At 43.0% G+C, this 26615-nt stretch overlaps 1 protein-coding gene across 3 annotated transcripts in view; it reads right to left on the bottom strand.

The window, feature by feature from the left end:
* The window catches only part of YWHAQ (tyrosine 3-monooxygenase/tryptophan 5-monooxygenase activation protein theta), a 46281-nt gene extending 20247 nt beyond the window's left edge, over nt 1–26034 (bottom strand). Inside the window, exons 1-2 of one of the 3 annotated variants that reach the window (XM_037894087.2) lie at nt 25751–26034; nt 23897–24275 (exon numbers count right to left, since the gene is read on the bottom strand). In XM_037894087.2, coding sequence (XP_037750015.1) covers nt 23897–24190 — 294 coding nt within the window. In that variant the 5' untranslated portion in view covers nt 24191–24275; nt 25751–26034. Of the gene's footprint in view, nt 1–23896; nt 24276–24955; nt 25665–25750 lie in introns of those variants that run through there. The other 2 variants (XM_037894088.2, XM_043542273.1) reach the window with 2 other exon arrangements.
* Nucleotides 26035–26615: the final 581 nt, after the last annotated feature.

Raw genomic sequence — 26615 nt, 5'->3', positions numbered from 1 at the left:
GGGTTTCTGAGGGCGGCAGTGGCCAGGCTGTTTGGGGAGGCACAGCTTTCCCTACCCAGCCCTCCATACAGTTTTGCAACCACGATGTGGCCCTCAGGCCAAGAAGTTTGCCCAGCCCTGCTCTGAAGGGTCTTCAAAGTGAAGACAAGTAGCTTATGTTTGAAGAGACATAAGGGGAAAACAGAGGGGTGACGTGGTCAAAGTAACGGGCTAGGGAAATGACTTTAAGCAGTAGCATTTTGAATGTATATGAGTACAGCAAGGTTGCATTTGTCAAGGTCACAGAGGATGCTGCAGTTGATCGAGATGCAATATGAGAGACAGGACAAGAGTTTCAGCTGTGTGGATAGATGGGATGAGTTGCATTTTAGAAGTGTTACGCAGAAAATATCGTCGAGCCTAGATGAGAGGACCTACGCTATGTTCATACAGCACAACTGTGAAAGAGCACATCCCCACTGAAAAGTCTACTTGTCCTCATTGTTTCTGCACATGCCCAAGTGTGTCTGGGGACATATCCTCTAGGATTCTTTCCCTGTCATTGCAGAAGAACTTATCTGTCCTTTAAGGGACCTGTGGGAAGAGCAACTGTGATCAAATCAGCCCCCTCTTCTAAAGTTTTTTGTACAAAACATTCACTACTCAAGTTCATTTTAAGGCTACACAGCTGCATGCTTGAATTTTACTCCTTTGTCAGATCATACGCTAACTAAGTAGTTTTTAACCTTTGCAGACTACTGTAACCCCTTCAGCAGTCTGATTTGTCTTGCGTACCCCAAGTTTCACCTCACTTAAAAACTACTTGCTTACAAAATCAGACATAAAAATACAGAAGTGTGACAGCACACTATTACTGAAAAATTGCTTACTTTCTCATTTTGTCTGTATGAAATTTTAGTTTGTACTGACTTCGCTAGTGCATTTTATGTAGCCTGCTGTAAAACTAGGCAAATATCTAGATGAACTGACGTATCCCCTGGAACACCTCTGTGTATTTCAGGAGTACAGGTACCCCTGGTTGAGAACCACTGCACGAACTATCTACACATTCATACTCCACATTGAGTTTAGGTAAACAGACTGTAAGCAAAAGGGAGAAATATGATAGTGAAACTCTGGCAATTTATTTTCCCTCCCTCAAACTGTCTAGTAAAGCTTTCTGCTACCAAAATTCTTGTACCTGAAAGCGCAGTTCAACTATAATAGTAATTCAATGTATACCTATGTCATCTTCTATGTCTACCCTCTTTTCACCTTGGCCACTAATTTTGAGTGTTTGAGAACAAAACTATTTTAATTCAAGGAGTCCCACAAGAGGAATAATATGAACTAAGTCAACTTTGCTATTTGCTGACCACATTAATCCAAGAACATTAAGCCTCCAATTTTCAAGTCAGCCTAAGGGAATTAGGTGCCTAACTCCCTTAGGCCCCTTTGAAGATCTCAATTTCACATAGTGTAGTTTCATTTTGAAAAGTTCGGGATGCTACAGCAACTTTCAGAAGATTGCACATAGTAGAACCAAACAGGGATTCTACTACCAACACTTGAGTTATTTGGTTTCAAGGTAGTTAAAAGCTAGGTGATACACACTAAAATTTTGCATTTACCTCCTCAACTGAGAATGGCTGAAAGTTATTTTTGCACCACCCAAAATATGTTGAGTAATCTTGCTTTTATAACTAGGGACAGATGGTTAAGCAACATCATGTTAAAAAAAAAAAGCTACTTGGAAAAATGAGCTGGTTGAGTCAGTATTTCGTTTCAAGCAATAAGTGTGTTAGTGTTCAGAATTCCTGCTGTAATAAAAGTTACTCACTGAATGAAGTTCAGGTTATATTAAAACTCGATTCTTAGGTCAAACTGCTTAAGCACTTGAGTTGAAGTGCCATTTAAGTTACTTGCACTGACTCAGACATTACCACCAATGCCTCAAAGTTTGACTCTGACTTGTAAGGAACAGCATCTTAAGCATTTTAACAGTATCAATTAAATTTTGTAGAAAGCACTTCAAGGCTACTAAAGCTTGAAATCCAGTAAGTATGATACGGGTAAATCCCAAACACTACTTTTTATACCAAGGCAGACAAGATAGGTCTTTTACCATTTGAGCTTCAGAAAAAGAGTTCAATAGGATCAGCCTAGTCAGCAAGAGAATATTAGGATAATGATCAAAGTTGTCAATGCTGATACTGCTCAAAGGCAAGAGCTCAATTTCTGCAATCTTTTCCAGCCTGAGTAGAAGTAACAGATTTTAGTGATCTTATGTTAAAACCAAGACAAATTTAGCTGCAAACCCCAGCGAGCATTCACTTAACCAAGTTCTTAGATGTCTGAACAAGAGCCAACATTCAACTCTTGAAGGAAAGCTAATCTTTCTGCAGTATGTGGGAGAAATGAACTTAATTTCTACAGCTTCACCCACAGATCTTAAAATAGTAGCTTCAGTTTTAATACTGTTTTCTTCAGCATGTTCTCCTAACTACTTAAAAATACAGAACATTTCAATATGTCTAGGTTCCTAAGAACATTGCCATTCAGTCATCAAAAAATGCCACTTATGGCAGAACAAATAGTGCTGAGAAAGTATTTAACAGTAGTTAGCAACAATATATACAAATATACGCCAGAGAACGGTGCAGTACCAAGTGAAGCTACAGGGGCTGTTGAAGTAGTTTACTTAGGGTATGTCGACACTGGCAAGTTTCTGCAGCACAAGTTATACCACTTTTATTAAAATGCTGGAATTAAACCGCTGTTGCGTGTCCACACTGTGCTCCTTGTGATGCTGGAGCGCATCCACATTAGCAGCTCTTGAAATGGCAAAGACAGCAGTGCATTGAGGTAGCTATCCCACTGTGGAACTGGCCACAGGGTGCTTTGGGAACGGTTTGCAATACCTCATGGGGCAAGCACAAGGTCACACGATGCAGGTTTCCCAATCCCCGCTCCGGCACTCCAGCTGGGGCACTGCATCAGGGGCTGCACCACATGGCTCAGCCCCGCTCCAGACGGGGCGCAGGGTCGGGGACCGCACCATGCAGCTCCCAGAAGCAGCTGCATGGCCCCACTCCAAGGTCGGGGTCCACTCCATGCATAGGAGCTGGAGAAGGGACATGCCACTGCTTCTGGGAGCCTCTTGAGGTAAGCGCTGCTTGGAACCTGCACCCCAGAACCTCTCCCCATGCCCTAACCCCTGCTCCAGTGCTGATCCCCCTTCCGCACCCTCGGTCCCAGCCCAGAGCACTCTCCCACACCCCAAACTCCTCATTCCAAGCCCCACCCCAGAGCCCGCACCCTCAACCAGAACCCTCAGCCCCTCCCACACCCCAACCCCAATTTTGTGAGCATGGACAGTGGGCCATACAATTTCTGTACCCCGATGTGGCCCTCAGGCCAAAAAGTTTACCCACCCCTGCCTTAGACCAACTCACCCACTCAAAATTAGCTTCAATTGACTATCAACAGTAGTTAAAAAGGTGCTAAATTGCTTTAGTTTCATAGCACACTGATCAGTGTGGCTTTAGAACACTTGTAGTTATGCTTGTATTCATGGATGATTGCATTTTCCTGTGCCCCTGCCAAATGTCTGAACACCAACTGCCTATTTCAGGCAGATGCATTTCAATGGTCACTGACTTTTCCAGTAAAGCAGAAAGAATTCCCCGGCCCTAGTCAGTAAGGGTATTTTATCTTTCATAACAGAATTCCAAAAGAGGCAAGACCATCCTTCCAGATCCAATCTTTGTGTATCAGTTTACCGTTTTTAGACATTAAGAGGGGGCTGGATGACAAGCTATTTAAGACACTAGGCTTTTATCACCAGATTCCATAAGCAATTTAGGGATCAAGTGAAGTGATTTTCCATTTAATTCCTTTCCAATAATAGTGGAATGGCCTTTATTAGAATAGTTTAAAATGACCTGACAAAGTTCTGCAGAACACACAGGGACACTCCTATATGGATGGAAATGGATAAGATGACCTAGTCTGCCCTTTCCATTTTGATTCTGAATGCTTGCTTACATAGTTTTAAGAACTGGCAGCCAATGCTTAGGATTGGCTAAGGACTAAATATATGGAACTGCACTTAAGCAAATGCACTAGAAGCTTTGGTTGCAATGTGTCTGCCCACACTATTCCTACCAGCCAAGATGATTCTGAATGAGGCTAAATATTTACTGGTTACATTTCTCTTACAAGTACAAGAAAAATTAGAATTCTATGGTTCCAGAACATCCATGTAAACCAGAAACTAGTGTTGCTTGGTTATATCGTAGAACCTCAGAGTTATGAATACCTCGGGAATGAAGGTTGTTTGTACCTCTGAAATGTTCATAACTGAACAAAAATGTTATGGTTGCTCTTTCAAAAGTTCACAGACTGAATACTAACTTAATACAGCTTTGAAACTTTACTATGCAGAAGAAAAATGCTGCTTTTAAACATTTCAAGGAAATAAGCATAGAAAAACAGTTTCCTTACCTTTTCAAATATTTTTTAAACTTTTGCTTTTTTTTTTTAGTAGATTACATTTAACACAGTACTATATTTTTATTATTTATTTTTTGTCTCTGCTGCTGCTGATTGCATACTTCTGGTTCCAAATGAGGTGTGTGGTTGACTGATCAGTTTGTAACTGAGGTTCTACTGTAGGAGCTCTCCCTAACAAAATTTATCACAGAAAAAAAACTGAACATGCACTGGCAGGCACCAAACCATAAAAATTATATGGAAAAGGCCTCGAGTTAAACAGTAAAATACAGAAATGATTCCTTAAAACATATTCATACCAGTTTTAGATAACTTAAGTGATCGGGCTTCCACCACTTCAACTGAAAGGCTATGACATGTAGTTAAGAAGATCTTCCAGGAAAGTTTTCCTGATGTTGAGCATAGCTTGCTCTTCATTCCAGCACTCCTACCTATATCACCGTTTGCCACACCCTTCATGGTATTTCTATTCTTCAAATACTTGAAGTGTCATGTTCCTTTTCAGTAATCAAAGTCAATTTACATATTAAGTTGTAAATAACCCCCTTCAGATATTGGCCATTTAAAACTCCTTCCATTTAATATCTTTTGTGATGTGATCCCAAGGCACGTTTAAGCCATAGACATATGTCTGGGGCCTAAACTCCTGGGGTCTTGCAAGGACATGAGCCATTAACATGAAAGTTGCACCAGTTTAACTAAAGGTGTTGTTTAAAGCCAATTTAGTTAAACTAGTGCAAAAGATTATGTGAAGACTTCCACTGAAGCCAATTCCCAATCAATTTAAATTAAACCAAATTAAGACACTCAAGCAAAAAATAACTGTCTACACAAAGGTTTGCACCAGTTTAAAAGCTAATTTAAACTGAATTGGTCTACACAAGACCTAAGCAATCTTTCCAACTCTGCCTCCCATTTTCATTATTTTGTTGAGTGCAGCATTTCTGATGCGGCATTTTTATTTGTGTGATGATTTCCACACAACTCCTGCATCAGTAAGCACTAAAATAATGGCTGGACTAGCATAGTGAGCAATCTAGTATTAGATACAGGAACAAATACACAGAAGAGCCAGCTAGTAACTAACCAAAATAAGGACAAAAGGAAATTGTAGAAACGGCCTTCTGACATTACGATGAAAGTTTATAGCTCAAAAGACTACTGTCCCAACAGGCAACTTTATGGCCTACAATTTTTCACAAGCATCTTACATAAAAGCAAGCACTGGGAGCCCCCTGGTTTAAAATCAAAAGAAAGTTATGGCAGGAGACTTGCTATTAGCACTACAGTGCAGCGTCTGGACAGTCAAAGGCCTGTTTCCTTTGTCTTTGAGCAGTGGGTAGAGCTGGGTATAGTTTTGAAGGAGTCATTTTGGTATTATGCTAATATATTGTTGAACTGTCTTTCAAAAACTGGCACATTACTGAGTCAGTATTTTATAAAAATAAATGTGTCAGGAACTCTTGGTTTTGGTAGATAGACTTTTGGTGTTATCTACGAAATTATAAATAATTTTGTCATGACTTCAGTCTGCAAACTACCCGAAACAATGATTTGTATTTACATAATTACTAGGAGTTGCCATGCGTTCGCTTAACTGGACTCCCCTCCACACATTTCAATATTAACTTCTCCAGTACTAAGGAAGTTTCTTTATGTATACAAGAATCCTACAATAGGGTCTCACTGACATTTGCAGAAGTGGTGATTCAACTGAAACTCCTGAGGAAACAGTGTTTTTTTCCTTAATAGGAAAGGTCCACAGGAAGACACCATCAAGTTGCAGTGGGGGAGGTTTAGGCTGGATATTAGGAAAAACTTTCACTAAGAGGGTGGTGAAACACTGGAATGCGTTACCTAGGGAGGTGGTAGAATCTCCTTCCTTGGACGTCTTTAAGGTCAGGCTTGACAAAGCCTTGGCTGGGCTGATTTGATTGGGGATTGGTCCTGCTTTGAGCAGGGGGGTTGGACTAGATGACCTTCTGAGGTCCCTTCCAACCCTGATATTCTATGATTCTATGATCTTAGTTTATAAAAATTAATCGCAGTGGAGATACAGTGACATCAGGCAGGATGTTAGGTTTTTTAATAAGTAGATTAAAATGGTGTTAATAGCTAATGGCATAGTTCTAAGTCACGGAATCATAGAAATGTAGAGCTGGAAGGGACCTCAGGGAAGTCATCTAGTCCAGCCCATGCACTGAGGAACAAGCAGGGTAGATTAATTTAAATAATTTATTGATTAAATTTATTTAAATCCAGGCTTTCCACTTGGTAATTTAAATAAAATATTTTGCATACACAAACTTCTCTTATCAAGACGTGTTTCACATTTATAACTAAATGATTTATTAAACAGAGGGATGAACTGCAGAGTTAGTGAATTAAACTAATTAGTTCAGGTCAGCCTGGGAAAAGTTTCAAATATGTCTAAGTGAAAGTGACCTTAAATTCCTACTTGCCTAAGTCTCCTGCAAAATAAGAGTCTCTTGAATTACTTACTCAGATCTATTGTGCCATATTTATAAAACATAAGCTCAAAAAAGTGAGATGGCCTTCCCCTCCACCCTCGATTCTCTCTATATATAGAAAAGCAGACTAACAAAGATTTGATTGAGGATTCAGCATATTTATATTTAGATGTTTTAAGAGATTATAAATTTAGGCCTTTGCACATTTTGTATTACATTCAGATTTCAAACAGATTTTTTAAAAGAAGAAATATTTAAATTAAAAAAATCTGCTTTAAATTTTAAAAAAGGTACTTTTAGATTGTCAAAAAAATCATTGATTTTTATCCACCCTGGAACCAAGTGCAATAACTCCTCACTTAACACTGTAGTTATGTTCTTGAAAAACGCGACTTTAAGTGAAATGATGTTAAGTGAATCAAATTTCCCATAAGAATTAATGTAAGGGGGGGGGGGGGGGAGGATTAGTTTCCAGGGAAATTTTTTTCTCCCGACAAGAGACATTATATACATATACAGCATATATTTTAGACAATGTAATACTGTACTCAGCAATGATGATTGTGAAGCTTTGTTGAAGTGGTGAAGTCAGAGGGTGAAAGAGGATGGAGCATCTGGCTGCTGTTCTTTCCAAAGTGCCGGAGGGCAGCTGATTGCTGCGGACAGGAGGCATGTGGAGGGAGGGCAGAGGCTTCATCCAGGCTCCTCCCACCCCCAGCCTCCTGAACACTGCAAAACAGCTGACTGCTGCAGGCAGGAGGCGAGCAGCCTTGTCACTCCCCCCCCCCCCCCCCCGGCTTCCCGCCCGCCCGCAGCAATCAGCTGTTTTGCAGCGCTCAGGAAGCATGCAGCCTCCCACCTCCTCCCATCTGCAGCAATCAGCTGTTTCAGGGCATTCAGGAGGCTCCGAGGGGAGAGGGGACAAGCTACATGCTGTGTTCTCGCTCCTCCCCCCACCAACTCCTGAACCCTGCTAAATAGCTGATTGCTGCAGACAGGAGGCATGGGGAGGAATGGGGTGGGGGGAAGGAGTTGCTGATCCGTGGGGCTGACGGCAAGCAGGAGGCGCTGGGGGTGGTGGAAGGGACCTGATCGGGGGCTGATGGCCCACCCTGGTTCCAAGCCCCCAAGGCCAAACATTGCGCAACTCTAAAATGTGTATGTTCTCTAATAGATCAGTGATGTAACAACGAAAAAATGTTAACTGGGACAACTGTATACCAAGATCATCTCTGATACGTGTTTGTCTAAACCAGAGGTGGCCAACCCGAGCCTGAGAAGGAGCCAGAATTTACCAATGTACATTGCCAAAGAGTCACAGTAATACATCAGCAGCCCCCCGCCACCTCCCACCCACCGGCAAGTCCCACCAATCAGCACCTCCCTGCACCTCCAGATCAGCTGTTTCGTGGCATGCAGGAGGCTCGGGAAGGGGGAAGGAGCAAGGGCATGGAAGGCTCAGAGGAGGGGGTGGGAAGGGGTGGAGTGGAGGCATGGCCTGTGGCAGCGCCAGGGGTGGAGCAGTGAACACCCCCCGACACATTGGAAAGTTGGCGCCTGTAGCTCCAGCCCTGGAGTTGGTGCCTATACATAGAGCTGCATATTAACTTCTCAAGAGCCGCATGTGGCTCCGGAGCCATAGGTTGGCCACCCCTAGTCTAACTGTTCTTAAAGACCCCCCAATGACTATGGCCCTACCAAATTCATGATCCATTTTGGTCAATTTCAGGGTCATAGGATTTTAAAAATCATAAGTTTCATGATGTCAGCTAAATCTGAAATTTCACAGTGTTGTAATGGCACGGGTCCTGATCAAAAAAGGAGGGTTTCTTGGGGGGGGGGGGGGGCGGTTTCCCACAAGGTTATTGTAGAGGGGGTTGCGGTACTGCTACCCTTACCTCTGTGCTGCCGGCGGTGCTGCCTTCAGAGCTGGGCAGCTGGAGAACAGCAGCTGCTGGCTGGGATCCCAGCTCTGAAGGCAGAGCTACCTCTAGCAGCAGCACAGAGGTAAGGATGGCATGGTATGGTATTGCTACTCTTACTTCTGCACTGCTGCTTCCAGGGCGCTGCTGTCAGAGATAGGCGCCTGGCCAACAGCCACCCAGCTCTGAAGGCAGCACAGAAGTAAGGGTGGCAATATCATGACCTCCATGAAAATAACCTTTTGACTCTCCTGCAACTCCCTTTCGGGTCAGGACCCCCAATTTGAAATGCTGGTCTTCCCAGTGAAATCTGTATAGTACAGGGTTAAAAAAAAAAAGCCACACAGATTTCAGAGTCTGTGATGAGTTTTTCATGGCCGTGAATTTGGTAGGGCCCTACCAATGACAGGGATTCCACAACCTTCTTTGGAAGCCTATTCCAGGCTCCTTAACTATCCTTATAGTTAAAGTTTTTCCTAAATCCATGGAACTTCTGTTACCTCAAAACAGCCGCTCTTCACTTCACCAAGTGGATAGCCTGCCCCTTAGCAGGGAAAAAAGCTTGTGCCAGTCACTGTGTTTAAGTATAGGCATCTGAATTAAGTAGCAAAAAGTTACAGAAGTCAATGGTCACAGACGCACAATATTCTTGAAATGGAGATTTATTATTATAGGCAATTCATAAATGGACAGAATTGTTTTAAGGCACTTAGAACCCTAAAGGCCAACACAAAAGTCTTCAGGAAACCACATAATCACTAGATCAGAGGTAAACTTCTGTCATTGATCAGAAACTGGCAAAGAGACAAAATAAGAATAAATGGTAAGTTTGACATGATACTTTACCTGTGGTCCCTTATTATCAGGGTTGGAAATATTCACTAGTGACCTAGAAAGGACAAATGGGGGGAATGAGATGGCAAAATTTAAGTCAAAACTAAAGACTGAGACCTGGTTTACACTCAAAGTTAAGGTAGCCCAGCTACATCGTCAGGGGTGTGAAAACTCCACACTTCTGAGTGGCAAGGTTAAGCTGACCTAACCCCCGGCATACACAGTGCTATGTTGATGAAAGAATTCTTCCGTTGACCTAGCTACCGCCTCTGAAGGAGATGAAGCATTACAGCTGCACCTCTGTAGCATTTCAGATGTAGACAAGCCCCGAGGCACTCAAGAGCCCTAACAGACAGGTGAATGGAGAGCACCATGGTATATGAAATTCAGTATTGAAAAAAGAAAGTAGTAATTTTTACAACTCAGATATTGTTAGTAAACAAGTAATAATTCAGGTAGACCATTTGATGTCATTATTGACAGCTTAATGAAAGCCCCTGCTCACTGAATATGGTAGTCAGAAAAGCAAACATTAAAATGTCTAAAGAATGGATTAGGATTCACTGAAATTATAATTTCAGGTTATTAGTATACTCCAAAATGGAACATTTTACTCTGATCATGCCTTCAAGGTGAAAAAAAAGAAAGAAAGAAAGAAAGAACGAACGAACGAACGAACATGTTCAGAAACATGGAACAACTTCAATATTAGGAAAGACAAAAATATTGGATACAATTCAGCAGAGATGGATGCATGCAATAGCAAAAGGTATATGGAAAAAAGCCTAGCGGACATTCAAAAAGGAGGAAACGCAAATGGATAACATGCAGTTACAGTAGACAGGATAGAGTTTAAAATATATAAAACCCTCATGTTTCAGGGCATGTGCTAACCACTCATGGGATCATGAAGGAATTGTTCCCATAGACTATTAAAGGATACCTGACCAGGTGAGCTTCCGATCTAGTATGAAACTGGAGCATTTTGCTGTTTCACCAATGCTATTTTAAGATTTACATTGATCCAAATGAGTGCCTTGGTGCAGAACTCCAAATTAATTATCTTCAGTTTTCATAGCTTCTAGAGCAGTGGTTAGGTTCCCGAACATTTCATCCCATGTCCTCCTTTGGGCTCACCTCTTAATGCGACTCCTCCAGGGCCAGCAATGATGCCAATTCACATATTTCAGGGAAGAGAACAAGTTTTCCAGCCCTACATCCCCCAATCCACATCCAGCCTTGCTAACCCCTTCTGCAGGAGGGAGTTGCCATTGCAATCCAGACTGGGCATCCCTACTTCAGCAGTGTCAGCAGCACAGGTTCCCCCTCCCTGCCAGGCTGGGGGGGCTCAGCACCATCAACCCTTGGAATCTGCTACCAGGGACCAGCCGCTTGAGAACCAACTCTCTGTGCCTCCAATGCCTTCCCTGGGATGAAATCATGAACAGCCGCACTCCTAAATGGCATTCCTGGCCCATGCTGCACCTCTTCCCCCTCATGCCTCCCTGCTGGCTTGGGACTTCCTATTGCACTGAGAGGAGCTGCTGTGGGTTCCAGCAGGACCACCAAGCAGGCAGAGCAGAATCCAGATGTGAGCTGTGCTCCCTCCAAGGCCCCTGCCTCCCACACCCTACTCCTTACCTTCCTCCCTCCTGGCTTGACATCTCAAACCCTCCCAACTCCCACTTACCCTTTCACAATATCCATGGGGGGTTGGGGGGGGGGGGTCGCAACCCAGTTTAGGAAACACTGTTGTACAGTGTTACCTTTTTTCATTTCCATTTTTTTGAATGACTCTCACTAATATTAGTCAGCACTGTCTGGAGTGTTTCTTGACCATGAGTGCCAACCTCTGGGCAGACACCTAAACTGGTGGTATGTTCTACAATTACATTTCACCAAGCCAGTAACAAATGTCAACTCCTAGATCACTGTATAGTAACAATATTACTATAGAGTCACAGACAGTCCCCTTAAGCTCTCCAGTCTATCTGGTCTACCAACAGCTCCTTTAGGAGGTTTATGCTTGTATAAAATGATTGTCAGGCAAGCAGAAGAAATGACCCACTGAAATCCTAATAAAATGTATTTTTTCAATTATTGCAAGGTTCAGGTTTTCCCTCTTTCTAGAAACTGCTTCCCTTAGGTTGTTCTAAGCAGCTTATATTTTTATGCATGCATACATTATAAGAGGAAGTTCCCCCCCAAAAGGGTGTTAGATGCAAGGATGTTTAACCTGGTAGGAGTCATAGCTAAGCAGCAAGACCCTTGTCTATCAACATGCTGATTTAAACGAGCATGATTCAAAAAAGTGATTAGTTAAACATTGACTTAATATGGTTGTACACAAGACTTTGGTTGCTGGAACCTTGTTTTCCCCATCAACAGTCTTCATAAATTAGTTTTACCAGTTCATAATAGCCTTAAGACTATAGAAGCTATGAAGAGTCACCCAGACAATAAAAGTAGTCCTTTTAGTTGCTATTACCTAAACACAAAGAGTTGATGAGCCAATTGCCCTCTGTCAGTTTCCTTTCTTATTTTTCACAATGACCAAGTAACCCTTTGCTCTGTTCCCAACTTTACCCCCAAATTAATTCAGATTTCCACAGGAGTCAGGACATTAGTTTACCTTTCTCAAATAGCCTCTGAAAAAGGAACGGCTGTTTTTGCATTTCTTAGCCATTGCTAAGATCACAATGTTTTACCTACATACAGTTGATAAATTCAGGATCTCAACTTATATTTATCATGAGTTTCAGGTTATGTTTCAGCATTAAGATTTAGAACGCATATGGAGTGAGCGCCTAACACATTCCACAGGTACTTAAGCTTAATTCCTCTCATAACATAGCCACCTCCTGGGTGCAGAAAGAATCTGCCCCAGTGTAGGACCTCTGCTGAATTGCCAGATGACATGATACATAATGTCACTGGGTGGATTTTGCAACCTCCTCCAAAACAGCATTCAGTTCTAGGGTCCTGAATGTTGTAGTCCAAGATTTCTCTTGTTCAATTTGGCCATCTAGTTTGAGAACTGCTAGACAGAACTGCTTCCACATTCTGGAAGCCCCTACTAGGGGAGTTTCTTCCATCTGTAAATTGCATTTCTGCTCTGGTGTTCAACAATTTGGAATCTCACCCAGAATCCTAATTTGTATATAGTTTTAAATTATGGTTCTGGCATTATCAACTCTGCTAAATTTGACTGATTTCTGAATGGTTGCCAACTGTAGAAAAAAAGCACCAAGTCTATCAGCCAATTGGTGAAGATACTCTGAAGATATTCAATTCAACGAAACAGCAGCAACCCACTATCCAGATTTTTTAAAACACCTCTCCTACTTTCTTCTCTCCCCCAAGAAGAAATTTACATTTGGGAGGCACATTTACATATGGGACCACAGTTCCTCCTTTTCCCCTGAATCCAGTATCTGACAGCCTGCTGAATGCATCATAATCCTGGCAAAATTATCTAGTGACAAAATCGGAAATGGAAAAAACCACAGAGGATTCTAGAGTCAGGGATTACAGGCAGACTTCAAAGAAGTCTCAAGCTCAACTATGGAGTGGTAACAACATTCATAAGTCTCACAGTTTTATATAGCTTGTTGGATTAAATTTTATCCTTTTAACTTTTTAAATGTAGCCTTTCCAAAATCATATACTTATACCAGAAATTTAACAAGAAATTTCCACAAGAATTAGAGAGGGTTTTTTTTAGGGCTGTTGATTAATCGCAGTTAACTCATGCAATTAAAAAAATTAATCACAGTTTTAATAGCACTGTTAAAAAGAATACCAGTTGAAATTTATTAAATATTTTGGATGTTTTCTACATTTTCAAATATATTGATATCAATTACAACAAAATAAAAAATGTGAGCACTGTACACTTTGTATTACAAATATTTGCACTGTAAAAATAGTATTTCAATTCACCTCATACAAGTACTGTAGTGCAATATGTATTGTGAAAATGCAACTTACAAATATAATTTTTGTTACACAACTGCACTCAAAAACAAAATGTAAAACTCTAGAGTCCACAAATCCATTCAGTCCTACTACTTGTTCAGCCAATTGCTAAGACAAACAAGTTTGTTTACATTTAAAGGAGATAATGCTGCCTGCTTCCTACTTACATTCCAGCCACCGTTCCAGAGGACATGCTTCCACGCTGATGACGCTCGTTATAAAATAATGTGTTAATTACCTTTGTGACTGAACTCCTGGGGGGCGGAGGGGGAGGGCAGGGGGGAGACACTATACATCTTCTGCTCTGTTTTACCTGCATTCTGCCCTATATTTCATGTTAGAGCAGTCTTGGATGATGACCCAGCACTTTGTTCATTTTTAAGAACAATTTCACCGCAGATTTGACAAAATGCAAAGAAGGTACCAATGTGAGATTTCTAAAGATAGCTACACTGCTTGACCCAAGGTTTAAGAATTTGAAGTGGCTTTCAAAACCTGAGAGGGACGAGTTGTGGTGCGTGCTTTCAGAAGTCTTAAAAGAGCAACGCACTGGTATGGAAACTACAAAACCCGAATCACCAAAAAAGAAAAATCAACCTTCTGCTGGTGGCATCTAACTCAGATGATGAAAATGAACATATGTTGGTCTGCACTGCTTTGGATAGTTATCGAGCAGAACCTGTCATCAGCATGGACACACATGCTCTGGAATGATGGCTGAAGCATGAAGGGACATATTAATCTTTAGTGCATCTGGCACGTAAATATCTTGCGACACCAGCTACAGCAGAGCCATGTGAACACCTGTTCTCACTTTCAGGTGGTATTGTAAACAAGAAGCGGGCAACATTCTCTAGATATTAATATAACAGACATCACAGAACTCAAATGCTCTGAAATTGGATCACACCAATAAGATGTCAATTAGGTCAGATTGAAAGAGAAAAAAAAAAAAAAAAAAAAATCTTGAGCAACACCAGAGTCAGTTCTTCCTGATTCAAATTTCAATGAATTCCATAAGAAATCAGGTGGATTAAAATCAATGACTTTTTTAAAAAGTGTCAGATGTTTTTAAATTGATATTAAATTACAGGCGTTTTTTAAAAGTATTCTAAAGTTGTTGAATTTTTTTATTACAATTAAATTTGAAATTTAAAACTTATGTTGAGGACTAAGCTGATGTCTATTAAAGTCATTTAAATTAAATACAAAAATAATTACTATTCAGAAGTACACAGTTCTTGCTGAGTTTTAAAAAAGTCACTGGCTAATCAACTGGAATCTGAATTTGCTGAAGTGCTAAACCAGCTTTTGACAGCAGTAGCCTCCTTCTGCAGATGGAGACTCCTTCTTAGTTACAGTCTACTCATCTAGTTTAGTTCAATTACTAGCTCATACCAGTCAAGAAACCAACTGAGTTGAAAAAACAGGAAAGCTTGTTTTTTTCTACAAATCAGAAGAACAGAGAGGATGAGATCTACTAGTTCTAAAGTCTTGAAGGACATAGTGATCAGATACAATCAATTCAATTAAATAACTACAGATAATACTGCCTGTGTTTACTAAAAAAAGGTTTATATGCAAAACATTGAATGCAAAAATTGAAAAGACTGTGTACCCAGGACACTAAAGGTAGTTCTATTAAATAATAAAAATGCTGTTTTTGTGCATTTCTAATTGATTATGAATTTCCATCCAAATAGAGCTTGACACAAATTGCAAGCCAAAAATTAATCTAGTTAAAAAGTTATTCTATATACCTGCTTAAATAAATGGGAATACATATAGTGTATGCTCCTGGTTAGCAAAGAGAAGCACCAAATGTAGTTGCAAAGTGACATGTTTTAATGGTTACCAATGAGAATCAGCCTCTTTAATAAATAGTACAAGTGCAAAACACAAGTAAATAGATTTAAATCAAGGTTTCCTGCTTGCTGATTTAAAATCATGATTTAAATCAATCAATCCACCCTGTAAGAAACCTGTATGTACAATTTGAAGTAGGAAAGATTTCTCAAGATGAAGTTTCATGATTCCTACTGTACACATGCATATATATATTAAAGGTGCATTGCCTATCCTTTCCACCCCACTCATACTACTTTCCAAAATAGTAACCTCTTACTGAAAGCAGAGAATAGGAATACTCTGAATTATGTGCACACCATGATTCTTCATCTACAGAATCACATTGTAGAATCTAAAATTTTGAATTATCATAATTTCTACTCTTTATGGTTCAAATTGTGAACAAAGGGTAAACTCATGCAGTGGTTGCCTCAGATATGCCCCAGTTGTCTTTGAGGCAATTAACTCAAACTCAGTATCAACATGACCGAAATAAACAATGAAATTAGTGGCAACAATCAGCTAATGTGATTATTCTTTCCAACCAAACTGATTTTGACATCATCCCAGCTGTCAATAGACCATACTGTCTCCTATTCAGCTGCCACACCCTATGGATTACATTTACAATTGTATGCATTTCAATACAAAATTTTACAGTTCACTGAAGATCCAGGGGCAACATAAAACAAGGTTAATATCACACATGAACACTGTTTGTTGAATTAGTGAAATGAGTAATATAAAAGCCTTAGTTTATTTCTGAAGCCACTGTAAGAGACAAGGTTCTCTCCAGCAGAATTCAGATAAAAAAAATGCCAATTTGGGAGTTGGTTTTTTTTACTTCATCATAATCTAAGAGATTTAGGTTGAAAGCCTATTCTGTGTCTGTGATAACCATGTAACTGCTCCAGCAGATGTCTCAGGATCTGAGAGAGCAATCAATCATCTCAAGTTTTATTAAACAGTGCTAATTACCTTCTTTTGAAAATGTAAGTATATTCAAATACCTCAGTGTTTTAATATACAAGATTGAGTTTATACAATAATCCTATTTTCATATCTGACTTTTGAAGTCTACTGTTACAAAAACCCATCCATGGAAAGAATGGAAAATATAGAGAAACAGGATTTAAAGAGCTAATCAGCACTGCAACCACCAGTTCAGTTTTGTATCCACAAGAAACATTCACATTAAAAAAAAAAAAAAAATCAAGTGAACACAAGTTCCAATGCCTATGTAAACTATACTTGGCAGAGGCTGCAAACAGGCTTCTTCGCACTCCTTATTACATTAGCCTTTGCTAAAGATGTTTTGGGCAGCTTAGGGAAACACAAGATGTCCTAATGCACACAGTTTCTTTCAGATATTAAAGCTGTCATCTGATATTAGCGTTCCATTATGTCTAAGCATTCTCTCATCAGGAGAAAGTGTAGTTCTATAGATCCAACCCTAAAGTAGGTAGTGTACGCCATTTTATTCAATGTGAAATAAAACTTCCCTAAAATAAAACAGCCACAGCGCATTTACTGTTAGCAACTCAAGTGAGGTTACCAATAGCCTTTCTAAATTAATAGATTCCAAGGCCAAAAGGGACTACACTGTGATCATCTAGTCCAGTGATGGGCAACCTGTGGCCCGTCAGGGTAACCCGCTGGCGGGCCGCCAGACAGGTTGTTTACATTTGCACGGCCGCCCGCATCTCCCAGCAGCTGCGGTTTGCTGTTCCCGGCCAACGGTAGCTGCGGGAAGCGGCATGGGCCACAGGGACGTGCTGGCCGCCACTGCCTGCAGCTCCCATTGGCCAGGAACGGCAAACTGCGGCCACTGGGAGCAGTGGGGGGCCGTGCAAATGTAAACAACCTGTCTGGCAGCCCGCCAGCGGATTACCCTGATGGGCTGTTTGCCGCCCGTGGGTTGCCCACCACTGATCTAATCTGCCCTCCTGTTTAACACAGGCCATAGAATTTCCCCACAATAATTTCTTATGAACTAGAGTATCTTTTAGAAAATCATCCTATGTTGATTTAAAAAACTGCCAGTGATGAAGAATCTACCACGAACGTTGGTAAATTGTTCCAATAGTTAAATCACACTCACTGTTAAAAATGTATGCCTCATTTCCAGTTTGAATTTGTCTAGCTTCAATTTCCAGCCATTGGATCCTGTTAAAACTTTGCATACTAGATTGAAGAGAACAAGTTTGTTCCCCATATATGTACTTACAGAATCTGATCAAGTCACCCCTTAAACCGTCTCTTTAAGCTAAAAAGGAGCTCTCTCTAAATCACATACAGCATGTTTTCCCTAATCCTTTCCTCACTCTCATGGCTCTCCTCAGAGCCCTCTCCAGTTTAACAACACCCTTCTTGAATCATTTTACTGATCAAATGACTGATTTCTGATACATTTTAAAAAACTAGTAGCCACCATGTTAGCCTGGTAAGAAAGTCTGATCAGCCAACACACAACAAGCTTTGAGAGGTGGGATGTTTTTTATGCTGTTTCCTGATTAAGTACCTGACCCGCATGATTGACTCAAAGCGGCTACAATTTGAGGGATTTTTTTTTTTTTTAAAATAGAAAAGGCATGAAACAAGGAACATCAGCATCTCGAAAGTTAGCCATTCTTAAATTTTAAGATTTAGTTTCAGTACTGTCCACACATTACCGTACCAATTTATTTTCAATTTAAAAAATCTCTTCCCTTTGTTGTATTAAAAGCCCCAACAAACTAGGGACATAGAAACTGATATACAAAGTGTTATCTAACACAGAAAGTACACAAATTAAAACATGAAATAATGAACTTTGAGAAACATTTGCAATCTGATACGTCCCTTGAAGGGTGAAGTACTAAGGACCTTGAAGTTGGTACACGGTATCACAGAAGCCTGCCATATTGTGAAAAATCTCCATTCCCTTCTCTCCACACAAAAGGCAGCAAAGCTAGGAATCAAGACTGGTATCAGTAGCATACAAGTAGCAATCAAAAGGTTCTCAGCCACCACTGTACTGTTTACACTCTGCTACACCACACTTTAATTGCTTCTCAAAGGAAGGGTGCACCACAGCTTTTGATAGTATGGTGCATTTGGAACTATTCCATCTTTTAAAAACCTGAAAGCTGTAGCCATTAAGATGCACTGGATGATTGCGAATGCAGCAATGTTAATGTGCTCGAGCTTTGAGCATGCCAGGCAAGTTTAACACTACATTTAACCATACTCATAAAAGTAGAAGTTATGGATTGTTTACTTTATCTTTCTAAAATTCTTTATTCATCAGTTATATAGAATCAGTTATTTATAATCGGTGGCATGGAATTTGATTTCTATATAACTAAGTGTGGGGAATTGTGAGATCTTCAAAAGCACAATGACTTGGGACTTGTGCTCCTAAATCACTTACGCACTTTTGAAAATCCCACAGTTTTAGTCATTCAATAGTATCCAGTAGAACAGTCCAGGAATTAAACCAGCTTTACTGAAAGCTTCTCAGCATATGGGCAACAAATGACATTCAAACTGCAAGTTTTCTGCCAAAGCCATACCGTAACCGTGCTATGCTTTTGTTTCAATGACCGTTCTCTTGCCTGAAGGTTTAAATCCCCCGTCACCTGTGAAACTTCATCAAGATTATCTTAAGTTCCATCTTCTGCTTTTGGGACACAATTAGCACCACTAACGTCTTATCACACAGTTGTGACCAACTGTGTCCACTGATGAGAGCTGTATGTGAATGGCTTGCAAGAGAGCAGGTAACTTAAAATCAAATTAAGAATTTAAAAAGGCCTGCAGTACAAGTATTTCAGTGGAGATAAGAATAGTAAATTTTTTTAAAAAAATTATTATTAAACCAGGAGAGCTGGAGCACTCTTTAGGGAAAAAAGGAATGTCAGACTCAATGTTACAGCATTTTTGTTATTTAACCACAGTAGAACCTCACAGTTATGAACACCTCAAGAATGGAGGTTGTTTGTCACTCTGAACAAAATGCTGTTGTTGTTTTCAGATGTCTACTACTGAACAATGACTAAATACAGCTTTGAAACTTTACTATGCAGAAGAAAAATTCTGCTTTTAACCATCTTAATTTAAATGAAATAAGCAGAGAAACAGTTTGCTTACCATGTCAAATCTTTTTTAAACTTTCCCTTTTTTTTTTTTAAAAGTAGTTTATGGCTAACATACAGTAACTCTTTGCTTAAGGTTGTAGTTATGTTCCTGAAAAATGTGACTTTAAGCGAAAAGATGTTAAGCGAATTCAATTTCCCCATAAGAATTAATGTAAACGGGGGGGTTAGGTTCCAAGGAATTTTTTTTCACCAGACTAAAGACTAATATATATACACATACACACACAATAAGTTTTAAACAAACAATTTAATACTGGTACACAGAAATGATGACTGTGAAGCTTGGCTGAAGTGGTGAAGTCAGAGGGTGGGATATTTCCCAGGTGATGCCTTACTGCTAAATGATGAACTAGCAATTGGCTGAACCCTCAAGGGTTAACTCATTGTTAATGCAGCCTCACACTCTACAAGGCAGCACCAATGAAGGGAGGGGAGACAGCATGGCAAACAGAGAGAGACAGACACACCCTGTGTGTAAGAGAGAGAGATGTGCATTGCTCCTTTAAGTACACTGACTCCACTCTTAAGTACACTGCCTTTTTAAGCTAATCAGCAAGCTGAGACGCAGCTGCTGCCAGGAAGCTCCCTCTGTCCTGAGCCCTGTCATGTATCCCCCCTGCTCCATGGAAGATGGGGTAAGTGGGGTGCAGGAGCAGGGGGACATCCTGACATTAGCCCCCCCCCCCTTCTCCCCCACACACCCCCAGCAACCAGGATGCTCTGGAGAGCAGCTCCAAGGCAGAGGGTAGGAGCAGCACATGGCAGTGGGAGAAGGGACAGCTGAACTGCTCGCAATTGATAGCCTCCTGGGCAGCTGCCGCATGGGGAACTTAGGGGAATGGGGAGCTGACAGGGGGGCTGCCGGTCCACCCTGGTTCTAAGTCCCCACCAGCTAGCTGCAATGGGCTGCTCTTCCTGCAAGCAGTGGACAAAGCAGGCAGCTGCCAAACGACATTATAAGGGAGCATTGCACAACTTTAAACGAGCATCTTCCCTAATTGATCAGCAACATAACAAAGTTAACCAGGACAACTTTAAGTGAAGAGTTACTGTAGTATGGTGTTGTATTTGCCTTTTTGGGGAGGGGGCGGGGGGGGGGGGCATTGCTGCTGTCTGGCTGCATACTTCCAATTCCAAATGACGTGTGCAGTTTGACTGGTCACTTCATAACTCTGAAGTTCTACTTAGCAGTATTTCACATGCTGCAGATTTATATATGCAGATTTCTAGAACAGCATATATAAATTTGTGAAAGCTGAGCTGTATAGACAGTGACAAAATTTTTTGTTAGTAACATAACTGAGTAATAGCAGCCACCTTCTGCACCCAAAATATCCACCCTTTTTAGATTGCAACAGTTTAGTGACTGACAAGGATCCCTTCCATATTGTTTGCAAACAGTTAGTGCATTTACCACAGACTAGACTACAGAGAAGTTTTGTACTAAAGTGATAACCTTTGACAGGTAGCTTACCAGAGTCGGAACTTAATATTCCCGGAAACCAGGAATAACTTCAAGTTACTTTGAAATTTGATTAAAAGCTATGATGTGCTGAAGGGGGCTCACTAGAGCACTTTTTGTTCCTTCTCTAATTCATATACAATCACTGGGAAATTTGTTCTTTATAGTGGCAGTTTCAATCTTTCAGTTGCTGACTCATGGTACAGAGTAGTGGCAGAATGAAGGTAACGAAAAGGAAAATGGTATAAAACTGCAGATGGTGCTGGGAGGGAAAGCAGCAGTATCACAGCTAGCAGTGAAAACTGATAATAAACCCCTTTCTCCCCCCCTCCCTCCCGCCCCCCACTACAGGAAGATGTGCATCTTTGTTTCTGCTGATGCCAGGGAACAGGAAAAGCATGTGGCTTTGTAGGTTTCTGTCTTCACTACTTCCTGCAGACTTTAGGGGCAAATGAAAACAGGCAGTTGCCAGTGAGGCCCCAGATGAGAGCAGAGGGAGCATGTTCAGTGAAACTAGGATAAGTTTACTGGGATACGCACATGTATCATCTTTGTGAACATTACACATTTGCACTAGTGCCACTACACCAGTTACTGACCAACTGACTAAACTAGGGTAACTTCAGCATAGACAAGACCCAAAAGGGCTCAATGCTCACATCTCATTCAGTTCCAGAGCCACTAGACCAGTGCATCTCAAGCTATCTGATGTGGGGGACTGGAATTTTTTTTTTCCCCCCAGCGTGCGTGCAGACTGGCAGCCGATGGCTCACGGACCGGCACCGGTCGGCAGACCACCACTTTGAGTAGCACTGCACTAGACCACTTAGAGAAGCATCTATTAAGATGAAGTAACAAACAGGATGAGATGGTTTAATCACAAAACCTCTTGAGAATTCAATTTGACAAGGAGGTAAAAGTCTCAAAGTCTGGAGGGCTGGTTGGGTGTATGAATCCCAACACACTGGTGGCTAGAGTGGATCACAGAAGAGGAGAGATGATCTGAGGGAGCCCCATTGTAAAATGATGGCAACACACCAGTAAGTCTAATTAGAATTCTGTCACAGGAAACAAGAATCAGTCTAAACCTGCGGTTTATGAGTCATACTATTTTTTTAAAAAAATGAAGCTTTAGCAAGTTTTAACCATGCCTGAAACAGTAGACTTTTTTAAAGAAAGTAAATACCCTTTAAGCATATTAAGGAAAAAGTAGTAATTGTTTTGACTGATTTACCAAGTAGCTTCAAATAAATCTTTACAAGAAAACTGCATAGAATTATTAGACCATATTTTTAATTCAGAAAAAAAATTCTAGGTGGCAGCAAACATTGGAATGTGTAAGTATTTCCACAAAACCCAGGAAAATGTTCTCCCTTGTCAGATAAGCTAGAATTCTTGGCTTGATTTTGCTTCTAAACGACTACTGAAAGAGACAGCAATAAACACAAGTCTCCTAATCCAAGTGAGTACAAGTTTACCTCCTGGTTAAACTAGAAATACTAGTTTATTTGTAAGAACTTGCTATCACCTCTTCTTGTCCTAAGATGCCTGAAATATTAGATACCACTTGAAACGTTATTTTATCATTACACTGGTAATAAAGTATTCAAGATTTGCTACATGTTTCTAACTGCATTACACATCTAACTTTCTGCAGCCAGAACTTTCATTGATCATGTGGAATAGGGTGCTACACCTTCTGCACTGCTGATGCAGATTCAGCCCCCACTGTAATGCAGCATATTTGCACCACTGCGAACATCTAGAAGACTAGGGCACTGGCTTAAAAAAAAAAAAAAGCAGCATTTCTGTACTCTTGTATTCATCTGCAGCACCTCTTACAAGCTTAAATCTTTGTAGTTTTGCATTATTCCACAATGGCTGCATCTCTACCATGCAAGGCAGTCTGAAGAGTACATCTGCAAGTGCAGGAAGCCTAATTTTCTACAGATTTAATATTTATACCTTCACTGAAAAAGGCTTTATATTTTATACAATATAAAATATACATTTTATTCAAGACCACCTCTAAAGCTATTCAACTTCTTACAAGTCTCCTCTTGATCTGAGGTAACACAGAAGTTTGTGACCAACACCCAATTGAGGACATCAAAGCAGATAATTCAGATATCACTCAGGTTTCAGAGTAGCAGCCGAGTTAGTCTGTATTTGCAAAAAGAAAAGGAGTACTTGTGGCACCTTAGAGACTAACAAATTTATTTGAGCATAAGCTTTTGTAAGCTACAGCTTCATCCAGTGAAGTGAGCTGTAGCTCACAAAAGCTTATGCTCAAATAAATTTGCTAGTCTCTAAGGTGCCACAAGTACTCCTTTTCTTCTTAGATATCACTCAGTTAATCTGGATGCTTACAACTGTTTTATTAATCAAGAACCACAAAAGGAAGAAGCTTTCTTGTTTTCCCTTCCAACCCAGTTACTGCAGACAGATAAGCATACTTGCATAATGGTACAGATGGACTTGAGCTCAAATCCTCTGATAACCCCATAACTACAAGACAGTGCTGCATATTGATCTTGCCCTCATCCTCCTTTCCCACACATCACCATGACACCGCTGCATCCTTCAATCGAGTGGTGCAATGGCTTACCCCACACCCCAGCATACTGTCACACACAGATCTCTCACACCCAAACCTATGATCTCACTCCCAAGCACAGAGGTATGTATAGATATCTTGTGCATCACTTCCAGAGAGTTGTGAGATGTATCCCCAGTTCCCCGACTCACCAGCACAGTGGTACAGATGGACCTGAGCTCAGACTCCACCTTCTCCCGATAGTCCTTGACAAGCTGCATCTTCTTGTCGTTGGTGTCTGTTTTCTGCTCAATGCTAGAGATGACCCTCCAGGCAGAGCGCCGCCCCCCCACTACGTTCTTGTAGGCCACAGAGAGAAGGTTGCGCTCCTCGTTGGATAACTCAGCACCCTGTTCGGTTACGGCCTTCATGCAGGTGGCCATATCATCATAGCGCTCAGCCTGCTCAGCCAGCTTGGCTTTCTGGATCATCTCGGTCTTCTCCATGGTGGCTGGCAGTGGGGAAAGTGCAGCAAGGCAGAAGGAGAGGCTGTGGCTGTCACACTGTCAAGAGGAAAAGGCACCTCAAAACCTGCCAGGGAGGAAACAGATTAGCCATGTCTCTGGGAGCCAAGAGCTGCAAGACACCACACTCTGCCCCTTCCCAAAACTCAGAAGACACCAAACCAACCATCTCCCCAGGAACCAAGAATCACAGGCCAGAAGGGGTCTCCTCCACTACACCACCCCAAGAGCTATCCTGGAATGAAGAACCCTAGGCCTATACAACCAGCCCATTTCACAGGGAATTGGTTACAGGAGAGGGGAAGTGCACCCATCTCCAAGGCCTCTAAGGAAGGTTAATAACCCAGACCACCAGGACAGGAGAAAAGATAACCCAATCTCTCCCCACAGGAGATCAATCTAGAGACCAGATGGTGGAAAGAGGCACTCCAGCCTCCTCAGCATGGCTTTTGGCTCCACCTCCACTTTCCTCCCTCTCACCCCTGTGTGCACTAGCAGGGCTTGCAGCCTGTGGTTAGTCAAGAAATTAGAGGCAGGGAGGGGAAGAAACAGACGGCTGGAAGCCATTAACCCAACGGGGCCATCCCCAGGAACCTTGCCCAAACCCTTCCCTCTAGGCGTGGGGGTCAGAGTGGTTTGCCTTGAAGGTGGGAGCCATGGGGAGGGGCAGTAAAAGAACCACCAGCCCCAGGGCAGACACAGGAGGACGAACAGGCCCAGAGGACACGGTGAGGAGAAGGCGGTTACCTAGTGCATGCCTGGGGACTCAACAGCCCCGAAAAGAGAGAATCCGAGGACAGGGGTAGCGATCCGTGCTCCCACAGGCCAAGCAGGAGCATTGGGAGGGGCGCCCGTCGCGGGCGGATCGGGGAGACACGGGGGGGAGGGGTGCCCCTGAGATGAGAACACAGAATAAGGGAACCTTTGTCCCTTGGCGAAGGAGGGGGCGCGGGACGAGGCCGGGAGACCACGGGGAGCCTTTCCCTAGAGCAAAGAAAGGGGATGAGGCGCCGGAACAGCGGCAAGCGGATCCGCGTCCCCAGCGCGAGGCAAGGGAAGCAGGCGGCTTCACGTCCCGTGCGGGGAAGCCCCGACCCGAGTCTCCCCGGGGGGGCACCGACACTCTGTCCCTCGGGAGAGGGCGGGGACGGGGGAGTCCCATCCCCCAGGGGGCGCGGCGAGCAGGACTCGCTCAGGCAGGGTGGGTGGGGTCTGCAGGCTCAGGCCGAAGCGGGCGGGGGAGCGGCAACTCCGTCCACGCCTTAGGCCCGGCCCGGCGGTCTCCCGGGGAGGACGGGGCTCGGCAGCTCTTTCCGGGGCAGGGCGCGACCCCTGCCCGGGTAGGCGGGAAGAGCTGCCACCCAGGGGGACCCGGGCGAAGGGGAAAACGTGGTGTCCCCGCGGTCCCGCCGGGCGTGAAATGGCGGCGGCGCTGGCGGGATCTCCCGCGCCCCGACGCGGCTGGGGACTCCGCGCCGCTCTCACAAAATGGAGGACGCGGCGACCGCTCTCATCGCCGTGGCCGACCTCGGCCCCGCTCACCTGGGTCCGCTCCGCTAGGCCGGGCCGGCTGGCGCCGCTGGATCGGGTGCGCTCCGCTCGGGGTTGGGGCGAGGAGAAAGAGCCGCTCCCGTCTCAAGTGAGAGCCAGCGCTAAAGGGCGTTGGCACAGGCAACCCTACCCGCTGCCAGACCCGCGCTCACACGGCCAATCCGAACTCCTGCTCGAAACCGGGGCCCACCCACCGCGTGCAATTAGCCAATCCAGAAGTAGCGCGCCGCCGCGGGGGCGGGCACAGACAGGGCGCAAGCTCGGTTGGCCCGTGGGCTGCGGCTGGGGCCACGGGGTTTCCTCCAATTAGATCCAGGGTGAGCTAACGTCACTGTCACCATGGTGATGCTGCTACAACCCCCCCACCCCCCTCCACGCCTTGCCTTGGGACTGGGAGCCAAGTCTGGGCGCGGCACGAGACAGCGCGGAGGCGGGGCTGGGGCGGCTCGTGCTGCTGCGGCTGGGAGGGGGAGAGGGAGACTCGGAGGCCGGAGACACGTGGAGGTGGGTGTTGCACTGGGGAGCGTGCACCCATAGAGGAGAACTAGGTGGTTGCTGAGGGGGGAGGGAGCACTGATAGAGGGGAACTGGGGGTGGGTGCTACATGGGGAAGCGTGCACGGATTGAAGAGAGCTGGGGGGTAGATGCTGAGGGGGAAGCATGCACGGATTGAAGGGAGCTGGGGGGAAGCATGCACGGATAGAGGGGGAGCTGGGGTGGGTGCTGAGGGGGAAGCATGCACGGATAGAGGGGGAGCTGGGGTGGGTGGTGTGGGCGGTAGAAGTGATGGAATGTGCTGAGAACTGGAGGGTAGGGAGGTGGATGTGAAGGCTAGTTAAGTGTCAGTGCTGTTGGA

Source organism: Chelonia mydas, chromosome 3 (assembly GCF_015237465.2).
Source record: "Chelonia mydas isolate rCheMyd1 chromosome 3, rCheMyd1.pri.v2, whole genome shotgun sequence".
NCBI lineage: Eukaryota > Metazoa > Chordata > Testudines > Cheloniidae > Chelonia > Chelonia mydas.
Note: the sequence above shows the minus strand (reverse complement) of the source record. Positions and strands in the feature narration are given on the sequence as shown.